General features: G+C 36.9%; 1 protein-coding gene across 5 annotated transcripts in view; it reads left to right on the plus strand.

Moving 5' to 3' along the window:
* The window catches only part of sfl (N-deacetylase and N-sulfotransferase sfl), a 105,341-nt gene that overhangs the window by 60,246 nt on the left and 28,028 nt on the right, over window positions 1-17,067 (plus strand). For all 5 annotated transcript variants that reach the window (XM_013322580.1, XM_013322581.1, XM_013322583.1 and 2 more), the window contains 2 exons: window positions 7,905-8,486; window positions 13,589-13,777. In XM_013322580.1, coding sequence (XP_013178034.1) covers window positions 8,284-8,486; window positions 13,589-13,777 — 392 coding nt within the window. In that variant the 5' untranslated portion in view covers window positions 7,905-8,283. The remainder of the gene's footprint in view (window positions 1-7,904; window positions 8,487-13,588; window positions 13,778-17,067) is intronic.

Genomic DNA, 17,067 nt, shown 5'->3' on the forward strand with positions numbered 1-17,067 from the left:
GTGAATTCAGATGTACAGAAAACCGTATAAAACCAACGCTTTTGTAGACAAATGTTTACAATTTTATAATAATTCTTATATTGTAACTCTGTTACATTTAAAGAAGGCTTTCTATGAACTCCGTAATGTTACCAAACAACATGTATTTATACTACGTACTCGTATGTTAATATTTTCCCTCGCTTTCGGCTGTAGGCTAAATAAAATTTTCCGGTATAGCGTTATCAACCCCGTAAGGGCAGCAAAAGGGAGGGGACATTTGTTTTATGTCGTGTTACATGTTTATTGCCCGTTTTCGGATATAATCTATTATTGTAAAATTATGCCCGGAATTTAATAATATTATTTGAATTAGACATACGCAATATTATAATTCACAATTGTACTTTATACTCTCACAAAATGCAATTAATTTAAGAGTTTTTTTTAAGAACGGCTGAATGGAAATTTGTTATAGGTATAAAAAAGCTCTGGAAGAACACAGTCAACTTATTAAGTTTTATTTAATTCCGCACAGATGAAGTCGCGGGCAACAGGTTATACGGAATTTTAGTAGCCGTGGAGGTTTTCAGGTGAACCCTCATATCAATCCATTACTCAAAAGCGACATTCGATCGTTTGTTTGAACGGCGATGGGCGGGAACTTACAAATTAGATGTGATAAAAAGTAGCACGAAGTTGTTACATACAACACACTTCATTAGGTAACGACAGTAGAGAAAGGTCATCGTATTCTGTCAACATAAAATATTGCTGCAAGGGAAAAAGTAAACTACATCTTAATGTGTAGTCGAACCTCTAACTGAAACGTATGTACAATACAATAAACTTTGTGTATATTTCACGTCGCATAACAAATACCAAAGCACGGTTGGCAAGTACAGTTATGCTCGACTAAAACTATGACTTTCCCGGTACTGGCACAGAGGCAGAGGTCGTAAAGCACAAAAAGTGCACCCGGGGCGTGTACTGAGAACATTTGCGCTGGCTTGTACTAGGACGGTATTCAAGGAATATTATTAAAAATGGTTGTTGTGAAATAACTATAATAGGGAGATATATGCTATCGCGGACTTATTTAGTAAATTAAAAGATCTACAAATCGCTCATATATTATTTTTATGTAGGTCGTATAATTTACCCTGCGTAAGCCAAGAAATTGAGAATAACTCAAAACTGCTGGATAGTTTTTAATGTTTAAAAAATGGGTCGAATTAAAAATTAATTATGAAAATCGGACAACTAGGGGCAGAGTTATCGACGAACAAAAAAATATACAGACGAATTGAGAACCTCCTCCTTTTTGAAGTTGGTTAAAAAAGGAGCATAGCTGTGACGTCTAGCTCCTTGCTTTCGCCGTTTAAGATGAGAAATGGGCAGTAGAAACGCCGCGACAGCGCCTCTGAGATTGCGGCTGCATAATGCTTATGCATTGAAATACTGAATATTCATTGTTGCCACGCGTAATATAAGCTCCGAGCTCTTTAATCAATTTTCCTTTTGCCGGCTGCAATATTGCTCAGTAATAGTCGTTATGACGGTTGCTAAATTGCTTCTGGACGTCTTTATTTGTAAATGGCCTTTTATGTACATCTGTGGCTCTATAGTTATAATACAAATGTAAGGTCTTTTTTATTTTATTTAATAAACTACAATTCGATGTCTCAGCTAATCGAACGCAATAAATACAAGTGATTTGATTTGTAATAGATCGTGGAAAAGACAGGTTACCAAAATTGCTAATCTTTAAATCTATTGAATAATAACTACAATAACATAACTCACTCCCGTAATTCCGAGGGATAGGCAGAGACCACAGATCTGACACCTCTCTCGTTTCATCTACATTCATACATTTACCCATACATGCACATGGATAATTACTATTGTTAGGAAGAAGACCCGAAAATGAGCCGGTGTATTGACTCAACACTGTCCTTACTGTGGTATCGACGTTTGTGTCCCCTCACTGTTCACTCTGACACTGGACCTTGTAACGAAAGCACGTCATTCGCGACAAATGATTTTAACTAATAATTGTCTAAAAATGTAATAGAATTCTTTTTTTGCTCATAATTGAATAGCTATAAATGTCATTTGTCTTATCAGTGTTTAAAGATAATATACGCTAATGGATTTGAGTAAGTAGAAGAAAGTTATAACTGTTTTGTCATAATAATCACATATCATTCAAAATAATGTTGCAGTCATAAAATGCTCTTTAAGGTTAAGTTGAAATATGTAATAGAAGAAAAAAATATCCGTATCTACGTGGTACAGTAGCTGTTCCAATTAATGAGTTAGTGAACACCTTATGTTTATCTCAAATTACATAGAAAATGAGGACAGGAAAGGTCCTATGGGTAACATTATTGAAAAAGGGTCGCCCTGATTGATATCCAACTTTGCACGTTCAAAATGTTGAGTTTCTCTTTTTTTTTCGTTTGTAGCATAAAAAAGATTGACTCAATTTGTTTCTGTCCGCCGCGCAATAAACTCGCCGAGGGAATTTTTTTTAACTAAGGATTTATCTTTTCGGAGAGCTGGTAATCGCCCTAATTTCACATAACGACATTTAAATTATGTTTTGAAGTGTTATATTAATGAAGTCTGTGAATTAATAAACGTAGTAAAAAAGCTCTGTAAGTTACAAAAGTATAATAGACTTACTACCGTTTATAATAGTAGAATATAAAAATATTGAAATGGACCGTTTTGAGAGTCCTAAAGGCAGTTACGCTGTAAGTACACTATATTTCTCACGGTATCACCTTTACAGCTTTATAAAGTATGGAGGCTGTTACCGTAAACCCGCGGAGTATTTCCTTGGAAACTTTTTTCTCGGCGATGTTATTGTTTCTAACAAAATTTTAATTACCTCAAGAGCGGTGCTTCCGGGGCCTATTGTGGTACGAATAAAACGTCGCACGCACTGCTGCCGACCGTCACGAGGGAGCTCACCGTGATAGATGATATTCGAGAACAATTAATCTTGGCCAAAATATGCGGACGATTTGCAAGCGAGTGGTCGGGCCTAATGGTCGGGAGGATTATCGCGAGACCACAACCCCACACCCCGCTCCCACAGGCCCCGCGCACTCATTAGCACCAAATATCTTTCTTTGCGATTCATATAAGTATTCTAATGGCCAACTTGTTTTACTTTTACACCGAAATAAAAAACGGTATTTCACACAAATCTAAATTGGAGTTAAATATCTTTTAATAACCTTTAAATTGTATAATAAGTATGTAAGTGTATTCTCTTACCTCAAGTATTAGACACTCATGAAGATCCGAATCAGCCGACGATGTTTTGTCGGCCTTCAAATAGGAAAGCCTTCAGTTCGCTAGCATTCCGTTTGGCCTTGTTTATTTATGCAAAAGCTAAGGCCTTGCATGATATTACTACTTTTAATTACTTAATCAATAACAACAAAACTCATATTTTCAATACTCTTTTATTTTTTCTTCTTCAAATTTATGATTATGATATGGTTACTATCGAAAATACGAGGAGCGTGGTGCCAATTTTTTATCACTCACATTTGATAAAGCATCGGTACATGCATATTCTGAGATGTCCCAGGAAGCAATAACGTGGCGGCGCTCGCTCGTATATCATAGCAAGACCTTATATGAGAGGCGAGACGCTTCGGACACTAAAGGCGTTATGCAACACTGTCTTAAGATAACGTCTCGCATAAATTCAACATAATCCTACAAAACTCAGCTCTGTCAACTTATTATTCGTCACAAATGTTATTACGTTTAACTGTTCCATACCATTTATATTACGATATTATGGTTATGATACCCCTAACTTAGGACAGGCTTCGATCCCCTTGGTGGGGACTATAGTGAGCTGAAGATGATGATGATTGTGGTTATGCGTATTATGATTAGAAATCTACACTAAGGAGAGCATAATTATCTTACAAACTATGTGAGTACAATTTTAAACATGACGTAGCTAAACTTACCAGTATCGTGGTGCTTCATGGCGGAGCGGTTGTACACAGGGTCAGTTTAATGACGCAATTGTACCATTAATTGGAGATATCTGTTTGCAGCAACTTCAATTGAATTGGAAATGCGTTATTGCTCTCTCTATTCGAACTACCAAAGGTCTACACGTGAATAGATATCGTATTCGTTTTGTTCGATACCGGTATTTGATCAGTTGTTTCATTTGATGTGATCCTCATAATTGGAAGCATTGTTTACATATTAATATTTGTCTAAATAAGATCGGAGTATTATAGCGGACGTCAACAAATGACGTTGTTTAAACTCTTTAGTTGAATGATGTTCCTGGCAACCCAACGAAGTTTCCTTATCCTATTAGGGAGCGTGTTTGAGAATACATTGTGAGTCTATTCGCTAATGAATCAAATATGAAATTATAATAACTCTAGCTGTCGCTCGTGACTCCGTCCGCCAGGGATAAAAAAAAGTAGCCGATGTATTCTTCCAGACTATGTTCTACATCTATGCTACGTTTCGTTTCGGAGATATCTCCAAACCATCAAACATCATGAGTCCATCTATCTAAACGTTCGCATTTATAATATTTGTAAGTTAATAATTTATTATTAAGATAAGTAACATCATCATCATCATCAGCTCACTATACGTCCCCACCGAGAGGCTCGAAGCCTACCCTAAGTTAAGGGTGATTAGGCCATAGTCAACTACGCTGGCCAAGTGCGGGTTGGTTGACTTCACACATATCTTTGAATTTCTTCTCAGATATGTGCAGGTTGCATCACGATGTTTTCCTTCACCGTAAGAACGTCGGATACATGTACATATGTAAATCAGAAATCGAAAAACACATTGGTACGTGGCGGGATTCGAATCCAGAACTTGCAGATTGCAAGTCAAGTGCTTGACCCTGAGCCACCGAGTACCGGATAAGTAACATACCTAATACTAAAATGTTTGACATTCTTTTTTATTTGTAGAATTAATAAATGATAAAAGATACTAAAGCAAATAATATACACAAGAAAATAACTTATGTGTAATTTATTACATATCTATATAATATAATATAACTTGTTTATTGTGCAGTATGGAAGGCAAAGCGCGCTTTAGGATAAGTCGGCTTGCAGATGCAAATTAGCAGAATCACAATTAGTGCTTGATTGTTGTTCATCTTGCAACTTGCATTTAGCAAGTGAAACAACTAGTAAAGATATTCAAGAAATAAAACACGATGGAATATGCTACATTTTTATTCCGCAGGCGTATTTAATGCTTTCAATTCTTAGAAATTTAACAAGTCTATTCATAGTATAATAATTTGCTCTACTTTTAAAAGACCAATAAAGTCGTGGTTTAATCCAAATAATGAGCTTCAGACCTTAGCTGTCTTGTTATTAATGTACTAGTAATTTTACAAATAAAATTACACGTACAAAGACATAGATATGACCTTATGCGTACTACTTCTAGAGAGACGTTTAATACTATTTGTATAACAAACAAAACGTCCTCAGAACGTCCTTCCGGTTGACAGATGATGTTTAGTGGCAATTAATCTTGCCTGACCAAATATGCGGGCGAATTGCGGGCCCACTGTCTTCGTAACTACGACATTCCGCTTCCACGCGTCTCAGTACCATCCCTTATTTCTCACGAAACTTAAATACGGTATTTGCTTGTGGGTGTTAACGCAAACCAATCGCTCGATCCGCATATTTGTCTTCTTAATAACGTACGTTTTAACCGTTGAAACGTCTATTACCCGTGAAGTATCTCATATGTAACGTAAAATAAACATTTCCATTCGAACGTGACTTCGATACAAATGTGGGGGTAAACGTAAAACATTGTGCGATGTCGGAAAACGATCTGCTTCCCCTGCGGCGTTAAATAGCAATCGACATATGGACCTGTGCTATCGAAGGCCGTTTGTTTTTGCTCGTATAGCTGTGTAGCTTAAAGTCGATCGTTACATTGTGAGGTTGGTGTTTACTCCGTTATTATGCGGGATTTCCGAACAGGTTTGCGGAGGCGAGGTGTGGCGGGCGAAGTTATAATAAGTTGGACGTAAGTTGACGTAAGATGGGACGCTTCCTTATCGAGAGCATTGTCTCCTGATCCCGAATAACAACGAGGTGTTGTGAAAACTTTGTTAAACACCAAACAATGTATACATAGGTACTTTACTGACATGTTGTTATACTTTTAAATTATTATTTTTTATCTCCTGTCCTACTGTCGAATCACTTTTTGTATTTTTCAACTTTTCAAAAGATAACCTTAGACAATAGTATTATTACGTCTATTTGGCTTAAATTATTTTCTTCACAGAGAACTTTTATGAGTAGTAATATAAGTCTGCGACTTACTACGACGGCTGAAGACAAGACGTCATATTTATATCGTACTTTATTCGAGTAGCAAGCAACAATGACGGTGTTCCTTAAAATAAACTTACTTGGGTTTGCCGTGACCTAGCCAATCTGTTAACGAAAGTCATCACATAGCATTATACTTTGCTAAACTTTGTAACATTGTTCCTAGTTTAGTGTCAATCTTATAGATGCTGCTACACTGCGTCCCCCTAAAAACGTTTTTCCGACCAATTAACAACTTTAATTACTTCTCTCACTGCATCAAAATATCTCTTTGAGAGTATTTAATCTTAATTACCGCCCTCTCATCTCCTACTTAGATCGCATCATTCTTTTTTATTAAAGCCTCTTCCATTACTTACAGTAAAAAGTCGCGGCAGCCGCTTGTAGACGAATTAACCTTTAGAGTGGGCTTGTAGATCCGTGCCCCGGTTACGGACGGGTCATTCGGTAGTTAATATTCAAAGGGTCGTACGATCAGAGATTCCGAGCGCGTTTCACTTCCACTGCCGTCTCGAAACGAGCTCTCGAAAGCTTCCTTTCGGTTTCCGTGTGCAGTTTTGTGTGTTCGTAGGAATGAGAATCGCATTACTTCGGCGCACACATTTGAAACAAATATGTAATTGTATTTCTTTTTTTTTCACAGGTATTTTGTATTTTAATAGGTGTACGTTCGAATGGAATCATGCGTGGTTCATATAAACTATACCGCGCGGTGAATTTTGCAGCACTTTGAAAGCTTTCCGCTTCTTGAGTAGCATAAAAGTCATTGTTGCAACATATTTACTTCCATATTCTCGACGCAGTTTCGCCAATGTACCTATTTTTAATTTATATAAACAACGTTGATTGAAATTTCACACTTACTTTTGAATTGAAACACAAAGAAAATGTATTCGCAAAATTTCTGTTTCACATTCATTAGTTAACTTTTAATCAAATTTAATATAATCCAAGATTTTGAGGTTCTTCGGCTCTTCAATTTCACAGTTGAATAAATTTATTTTAGTACTGTAAAGATGTCAATCGCTAATCCTTATTCTCGAGACCATAAGGTTGAATTTATAGATGATGTCTTCGGCGGTGTTCACGATTCAACGATTCCAGAGATTATTTGGGACAAATTGATATTTTTCTATCTTTCCCTCAGTATATTTTGTTGTCACGTTTCGATATACTTTTCCACATGCCTCAAATTACGTTGCCATATTCTCGGATTTTTTATACATTACCATTATACGAAGAAATCGTATTATTCAAAGTTTCTACGAAAAACAAATATGGAATGTTTCGAGATGAAAAACATTATACCTAAACAATAAGTACACTTCGCTGGTGTTATATTACACAACACAGCTCAGTTAAAACAAGGCTTTAACGATGTTTAAATGTAATATAAGTTCAGTTTTCCTCGACTCAATTTGAATCACGTGTTTCATCAACTTTATCATGACTGTAGTTTAGACAGTGAGTGTACTGTAGTTTTAATTTAGTCAACCTGTAATTGATACTTAAATGATGTATATATGTGTTGTGCAGGTCGTACCGATGGTCACATCGCCCGGCCGCGCTGAGCCGCGTCGCTCTCGGTCCCGTGATCTCCGGCCGTGAGGTGTGGCCCCGCGAGCGTAGCAGCCGCCGTGATGAGCACAACCCGCCACCATGCGTCGGCGGCCATTCTGAACCGGGAACGGACGCGTCGGTCGCGAAATGGCCCTCAGCGGCGGCGAGCCCAGCCCGCCGGCGCACGCACGCCCTCCCGCGCCCACTCACTATGAGATGTGGAAGCACGGCAAGTGGCGACAGAAAGCACCGCCGCCCAGAACCGACCCTGCCATCCGAGTACCCAGATAGAGACTGCAGTGTTATACAGGCCTAAGTGTGTCCGTGTAGTGTAAATATAGTGTGTTCGTTAAGCATGTCGGGTGAAGGGCGCGGCTCCCGCACCCCGCTGCTGGAGTGTGGCTACGCGCCGGCGCACGCGCATAAGACGCCGGCGCCGCGCTGCTGCTTCTGGCTGGCGAGCCACATCAACGTGAGGAAGTGCGTCGCTGGCGTCATGCTGCTCTCCGTCCTCACCATATTCTTCTATACTTATTACGTCACCGTGCCCCTAACGAGGTAAGTTCTAATCCCTCTCCCCCATTTACTCATTTAATAGAACCACAGAAACTACAACAGAATAGACAATAAGACTCAATGTGGATTTGATCAAAGTCATGTAAGATTTATATTTGCAAAAAGAACGTACGCTCTACCAATGTGAATATAACGGCTTTTTAAAATTATATTACAAAATTATCGACAAAATTTGCATACAGTAGGTCAAAGGGTACTTAATCAAATAACTGAAAATTTTAATAAATTTAAAATTAAAGTGTCGTAAACATACTCGAACATAATTAATAACTCCTGTTGAAATATGCGTCATTCGCACAAAATCCAATTTACTTGCTAACTATCGGCAGCAAACACGTCGATGCTGGCGAAAATTAATAATATGAAATTATCGTGCTTTCGGCCACTATTGTATAGCTGCATTGAGATTAGTGGGCACGGTGTTGACTGCATTACGCGTTAAAACAACACGCGTTGTAACTTTAAACAGCCCTTTAATGCATCCTAAATTTTTGTTTCAAACAACATTAATTAATGCGCGGAAGCCTTGCATAATGAAGTGGTCGCAGCACTAAATCGTTTGCCGCTAATGCCGTTATAAATACTGATTTACCGCACTGATATTAATGTCTTAATAGAGCGCTGTAATATTTCAAATTCCTCCACGCTTGCTGCTTAGAATTATCTGCGTTATTGTTTGCAAACTCTGTAATTTATAATATTACAAACTGTTGCCCGCGACTCCGACCGTGGTATTAAAAAAAACATAATTTGTAGCCTATGTGTTCTTCCAAAGTATGTTCTATAAGTATGCCAAATTTCATAGAGTACTGGAGATATAATACCTTCAAAGAAACAAATATGCGTCTAAACATTCGCAATTATTAGTAAGATTTATGTTGGTGTAATTAGATTAATAATTAACATAAAAGATCAGATAATAATACAGAAATATTTACTTGTAACAAAGTGTCGTCTGAAATCTTTGAATACATAATTATGGCAATATGTAATTACGTGTTTAAATAACTGTTTGCGGGAACCACTGAACTTTGTAACTGACACAGATGTGTTCAAGTTTTATATAAATTATATTTAAAATTAAGCAGCTTTTGGAGGCAACTAAAAATGTTAATATAATTTTGAAATAAAGTAATTGGCATTCTGCAACAGATTGCGCGCAGGTTAGTTAGCAAAACAAATCTCGTTCATCAAATATGCAAATTGTTTAATCACAATTGTACGTACAAATACTCGCGCGCTGCGAACGTGGATCATTTTTCCGTTACCTGAATTTTAAATTAAATTTATTTCAAAATTCAAGAACATACAAGTTTTAACAAGATAGTTTAGAAAAATCGTATATACTCCAAAATAACTTTTCAAGCTTTAGATACGGAAGAACGGTGTATATTTTATACTTATCTTCCTTTGTGTTACTCAAAAGGAATGCACGAGAAACTCCAATTTTCCGGATCCTTTCCCCCGCGCTTCGGTAAGGTACTATAAACCATGAAAAGACCTACATAAGTAACGCTTTGTGAATCCACTTACACTTTTCTTCCCCACTGAATATCGAACGAGATTTATTGTGCATAAAATTAGCACTTAATTTGGCAATGTGGCTCGTGGAAGAATTAAAAATGTCGAAGTTCGCGTGAAGCTCGCTCGTCGCCCTTTGTTTGGCTTTTCATCGCTAAATTAGAACGAGTAGGAGAATATTTCAAAGCAATTTATAACGTGATTTTACGTAATTAGGGCGGACGTCGTGTAGCAACGGCGATAATATTTTATTTTATCGGCTTAAATTTACACCGCGCCGATGAGCGGGGCGGAGTGCCGTCGACTTGTGCCGATTTATAGCGAAACTTGTGTTCCGGCTAATTAATGGAAGCTGCTCCGCTAACGCATTCCTTGATTTAAACGACTATTGTTTTATAATCGCTTATTCTGAAATTCGTTGCCCGTTAAAAACAAGTTTACGATGCTATTTATCAAAAGTCCTACCTCTATTTCAAAGAGTCTCATTAAATGATTACCGTCATAATCTCTTTAATTTAGGTACCTGATACTTTGAAGGTTAAATGGGGAAATTTATTCTTGTATGCTATGAAATATTACTGTATTATTTAATATAATACTGTTCATCGTCAACCTGCCCTTATCTCTACAGAGGATCGATATATTTATATATTATACTTATCCTGCAAACATGTCTATCAGCCGTCATATCTGATTCCACCGTCTTCTTACGTATAAAGAGGATATGAACACACAATTCAACTCTACTTTCTTTAGTCTGTTAATATTATAAAATACTAGCTGTCGCCCGCGACTCCTTCCGCATGGAAAGAAAAAAAGTTCATTATAAAAAGACCCTGGCAAGTATTAGATTTTTTTTACCTTCTAAACTTTCCCTAGACCTCCACGAACATTTCAAGACCAAGATAAGATAAATCCGTTCAACCGTTCTCGAGTTTTAGTGAGACTAACAAACAGCAATTGATTTTTATATAATATAGAAGACTATAATGATTTCTTTGTGATTCTGATGATGAATTCTAATACAAATAAAGGCTAATTAATGTTAAGGAAACTGGTTCAATGACGCGTATTCTTCGAGCAGATAGGTAATAAGAGATCTTGGTCGAGTTATTCTTTTCAGTTGGTCGTTAAAGTTTGCCGGTGGATCGGGCGGAGGCTTTCATTAAAGCAAAAAGGCCGCAACTCTTGGCCGCGCTCTGCTCGCCTACCTACGGATAAATATTTCCACAAATTCCACCTTTATTTATTTTGACGCTATTCAGATAAACCTTAATGGCGCTTTGATGTGGCCCCCTCCCCTTCTAACTTAGAGCGTAATTTTAACTTTGGCAGGTTTTGATTGATTCCGTTTTAAATTTGGCGGAACACTGCTTTCCGGTAATTAATTTGTTGTGACTTTCTTAATTTAGTTTCACCTGGGCTCTACCTTTAAAAAATAGTCAAAACAAAACAACAATGACTACAACAGGCACTGGGAGTACCTAATACAATTATTAAAATTTCAACAATTTACCTAACAAGAATAATAACTTTTGTTTTATAAAACAAATACTTGTAAGTTTTTTTGCATTAGGATTCCAAAGAATATGTTAATTTTTATCGGTATCACAAAAAGTATGGTTATATTTAAAGTACAATCAACTGCACAAAATAAGAATATAAACAGATACTTATCTGCAAAGTTCCCTGGCGCGCTGAGAAATGTCCAGTGACATTATGTTTTATGCCATGGCTGTGTTGAAATTTCGGTGCTACGTTCCCTGGGTTATTGCTAATATAAAGGAGGTATGAAATTATAATCGCCGTTGATTACTTTGTAGTCTTTCGGTACTTATACAATTATTTCCAAAGTGGTCCAGGCTCCCCCCTAGGGTCCACGGAAGCCTTAGCACGTTAGAACGATCATCATCAGCAGCTCACAATACGTCCCCACCGAGGGGCTCAGAGTCTACCCTAAGTTAAGGGTGATTAGGCTACAGTCAACCACGCTGGCCCAGTGCGGGTTGGTTGACTTCACACATATCTTTGAATTTCTTCTCAGATATGTGCAGGTTGCATCACGATGCCTTCACCGTAAGAACATCGGATAAATGTACGTATGTAAATCGGAAATCGAAAACATGGGTACATGGCGGGATTCGAACCCAGGACCTGCAGATTGCATGTCATGTGCTTGACCCCTGAGCCACCCACGGTCTTAGAACGATGGAAGTAAATAAATATTGAAAGTTCGAGTTGAAGAAAAAATTAACGCGAAATCAGCGAAATTTTAAAACAGGGCTACGAGAATATATGTTTGCGAAATGCTGCGTTATTATACCTATAATAATGTTGTTGTGTTTTAATATTGTATACAAAGAGATAAATTAGGTCATTACATTACAAATTGTACTAATGACCCATAATTTTTGATAAGTAGGCCAAGCCCCCTTTGCGCATTGCCACCTCAAAACTCATTAGGGAAAACCGCTAATTGTATTTGTTTTCTTTCTTTTACATAACAGAGGCCAAGGTTTTATATGTTTTCTTTTGCCAATAATTGTAATATTTTTTATCACAGTCAAGGAATATTTAAGCTAAATAAACATTAATATCTATAAATAGTAATACGCTGAGTCCTCGCACGCTACTTAAAGTTCTGAAGACTTAGAGTCGATTCGAAACAAACGTGAAATTGATGGGGCTTCACTTTAAAGCCATCATAATGCAAGAAAAATAAGGTAACGTTTGTTTACTCGTTATTCTGACTTGCTTAATAGGTTTTAAGTTTACTGAGCCTTGAGAGTAAAGTGTCCCGGTAACTTAAAAGTCGTTTTACAAAGTAACAATTGTGAATTGGATTTGTAATTAATTGTGATAAATGAAATTATGACGAAACAATTACGAAACTCGTTTCCGATTTAACATCAACGTCGTCGTCTAAAATAACTTGTACTTTGCATGACGTTTATGAAGTTAACCATGGGCGGGCGGGAGGTTTACGTAAGCCTCTTGCCTAAAGTAAACGATTTTGTACAAAGTCCTTGCATATAACGTTGCGACGTTCTAATATAAATACATTATTATTACAAGGAAATGAAAGTTTAGTCTCGCGATCAGTTCATATTTTTACGTTTAGTCTTACCATTAGATCGGCTTACAATCAAACTTGATTTCAATTTGAGTAACCTTTAGAACGTTTGTAAAACTTATAATCTTATATATAAAATTCTCGTGTCATAGTTTTCGTTCCCATACTCCTCCGGAATGGCTTGACCGATTCCCATGAAATTTTGTGAGCATGTTGAGTAGGTCCGAGAATCGGCCAACATCTATTATTAATCCCGCGCGGATGGAGTCGCGGGCGACAGCTAGTAATCGTGTAAATAATCCTTTGATTTTCTGCACCTACTAAGTGTGTAAAAACGTGCGCATTAATGTGCACATGAATGAGATAAGAGGTTTGTCAGAGACACGAGAACACGTCAGCTTAAACACTTTATGTATTTTACACACACCCACATACAAATGCACATACCCACCTATATTACTCTTACAATAACGTTGTCTATGTTTCTCAGCTTCGTGTGGCGCGACCGCGTCCCGCGGCCGTTGTCGCAGTGTTCGTTGTTGGCGTCGCAGCAACACGCGCGTGACCACAGCTCCGATGCGCGTTTGCGTAGCGACGCCAAGGTGCTCGTCATCGTCGAGTCAGCCTACTCCCGCCTTGGCAGAGACATCGCAGAATTACTCGTAGCCAATAGGATTCGGTGAGTCTATGCGCAATTTTCTTCTTTAAACAGCAAGCAGACAAGCAGTCAGTAAGTTAAATTACTTCAGCAATTGTTAGGTTCTATATTACTATCAAGGAGGTATATAAAATAATTTCCTTCCTTGTAGTTGATGTAAATATTTTCACCCAAGTCATGTTCAATATCAGTCAAAAGCGACAGAGGTGCATTTAAACAACAGAGCCCGGAGCAGTGAGTGCATCGTAAGTAACCATTAGCGAAGTTATGCAAGAGAAGAGAACAATGCGATTCAAAGTGAATAATAGCTGTCGCAATTCAGAAAAGCTTCACTTTAAATCTTACCTTAGTATTGCCCGGCCGGCTTTGTTGATGGCAAACGGACGGTATTTGCAGACGGGCTGAAGTACACCTTGCCTACCTAAATATTCTACTAGGCATTACCTTAGACTAAAGGTAATGCTAAGTGTCAGAAGACAGTCTGTGAAGTCACTTTTTTTTTAGAAAAATTTTATTCCTGCAGAAGAAATATTTGATAACTAGCTGTCGCCCGCGACTCGGTCCGCGCGGAATTAAAAAAAGCTATTAGTCGCAGTATAATGTTATATAGCCTTAAGCCTTCCTCTATAAATGGATTATCCAACAAAAATTTTCAAATTGGACTAGTAGTTTGTGAGATTAGCGCGTTTAAACAAACAAACAAACTCTTCCGCTTTATAATATTAGTATAGATTTACAAAAAAAACATGTTTTAATACGAAGAACAGAATGTGCTCTTTCTGGTTATCTGAAAAGTTTTCTTCCACGTTGATGAAGTTTAAGTTTGCTTTGATTTTCTAAATGTGAATCCGTGTCTAATTAATAAGAAAATGAATTTTTAGCTATCAACAACACAACGAATTACTAAACTTCAATAAGTCCCTAGAGAAAGTTCTGAAGTTTTAGTATAGCCGACAATTTAATAGCGAATTTTCTCAGTCAATACTCGATATCTGTCAGCCTTCCGACGCTCTCCAGAGAGGTCGGGGCTTGTTTATGAAATGTTTTGACGACTTAGAAATTAGTTCCTGGGTAATATTTTTTTATAAAGTTCATCAAACAATTGAAGTGTTTTTATTTGTTTACATATCGTCAGCATCTTCAAATATTGCTAAAAAAACATGAAGTATTGAATAATTTAAAGACAAATTTTATTTTTATAGCAAAAAATGATATCCTAGCATAGACTACCATTGCCTTTATCATGTTGCTATGCTTTAGTTAGTTTATAGTTTAAATTAGCATAGTATTTTTTTTTCAATAAAAACACAGAGACTTTGATTTTATGATATGATTATATGAAGAGAAATGTTTTACTAATATTTCAGCAGAAGCAAATTTCTAATCAAGGTTTAGCGCAATGATATAGCGAAAGTACATGAAATTGGAAATGGTGACAGGCAATTTGCATGTGACCTCTAAAGGCTTAATAAACTGGGAAGTAAACACGGCGACTGAATGTAATTTACGTATTATCGTGGAGTGTCAGGCGGTCTCCGAGCGACGCTGCTCGATTGTTTTCGCGACCACCTCCAGGATCTTTTAGATCATACACAAAATACCATAACTCGTTTTTTGAGCTTTTCAAACTTGATAAATTAATTTTGCTTTAAAAGTTCTTCAAAAAATATTTAAATATGAGATTTGAGTTATAACATTTACTTTTACATGTCATGGTCCTGTAAAATCGCGTTTTTTGTGTTACAATTATTCACATAGGAGCCGTCGCTTTATAGTTGGTGTGCGCTCTTTTACATTCTAAAAACGTGAGTCGCGACGTAAATTCATCCAGCTTTTACACTTAGCGGCTAAAGTTGCTTTTGTTGAATATTCATTGGCCGAATGGAAACTTTACAACGTAGCCGCTAATGTATTCTGCCTATGAAATTTTACGCTGAATTCTATTCATGGAATTCGATATTTTTTGATTTTTTAACTAACCAATCTATTGGTTCTGCTCTCTTTGAATATTCAATAAAAGTTGGATACTTTTCTTTATTTTAATTAAAAGAAATCTTAAAGGTTTCAATAGACGTATTAAATATTATTTTAAGGTAAATTTTCGTAAGCAAAACAGTTTTGTAAATTATTGTAATAAATTTTGAAAAGCTCTTTTTCATTTAATTACTGATAATATTTAAACTGATGTTTAAGTAAATAAGATTAAACAAGATTTAAGATCGATTTGAAAAGCTTTTGAACTTGTTTTACCTATTAACAAATTAAATCTACTTTAGCGGGTCGTTGATGCGCACTATTTCGATGATCCTTTTAGTTATAAAAGAGCTCTTAGCTAAGCTCCTCTCAGTGTCTGCAACTACAAAATTTTATACTCATATATCTTTGAAGTGCAAACCTTTCAAAGCATTCGATGTGGATACGTGACCCATAACCATCACCCGTCTGGTCTGCATTTAATGTCACCTATAATCCTTCTAACAACGAATGTTTTTCATTTTAATTTTGCAATAGTCTAAATTTTTATGTTTATAAAAATTTCGTATGACGATGTATGTTCACGATGAACTCCGAAACTACTAAACCAATTCTTATCTAATTTTGTAAGCGTCTGTTATTTGGTCCTACTTGGGAGATAGGGTCGTTATTAATTCCGCGCGCTCGGAGTCGCGGGCGACATCTAGTAGTTTGTATTTTGTGAGTCAAAAATACAATTCGGTTTACTACAGTAAATATTGTTTAATGTTTTAATTACTACCGAATAATTAATATGTATTGGTCGTCCGCTCATGAAATTACTTTCACACAATCAAGAATTAATTATAGCCGGATGAGCGTTATTATCAACAGCGAACAAGAGTATGTCGGCGTTGACAATGAGACTTAATTATCATATTGTTCGATAGCAAACGCCGTTGTTAGTGCGAGAGGTTGGGCAATGTAAGGCTAAATTATAAGGTGACAGCTGAACCGCAAGGCAGAGGCGCGAAGAGGCGTCTGGGGCAACAGGGGCGCGAAGTCATTCAAGGCAAGCCGCTGCGGCGACAGTTAGTTAGTTAGTAGTGCCATTAGAGGAAGCTCGGGTCTCCACCCCTTATATTACAGTCCCGCTTTCCATTAGTGTTTCTCGCTGTCAAAACGACTTAATTATTTTAAGAGCAGTTCACGACTATGTGATTGCATTTACAACAATAGTTGTAGCTCTATTAAACTGATTCTATGCATTCTACTTCCTTCAATGGAATTGATAAAAATTTATATCTTTACTTTGCTAAAGTTTAATTAATTTATGCGGATCCAGTAAAAGCAGCAGT

Source organism: Papilio xuthus, unplaced genomic scaffold (genome assembly GCF_000836235.2).
Source record: "Papilio xuthus unplaced genomic scaffold, Pxut_1.1 DF825928.1, whole genome shotgun sequence".
Taxonomy (NCBI): Eukaryota; Metazoa; Arthropoda; class Insecta; order Lepidoptera; family Papilionidae; genus Papilio; species Papilio xuthus.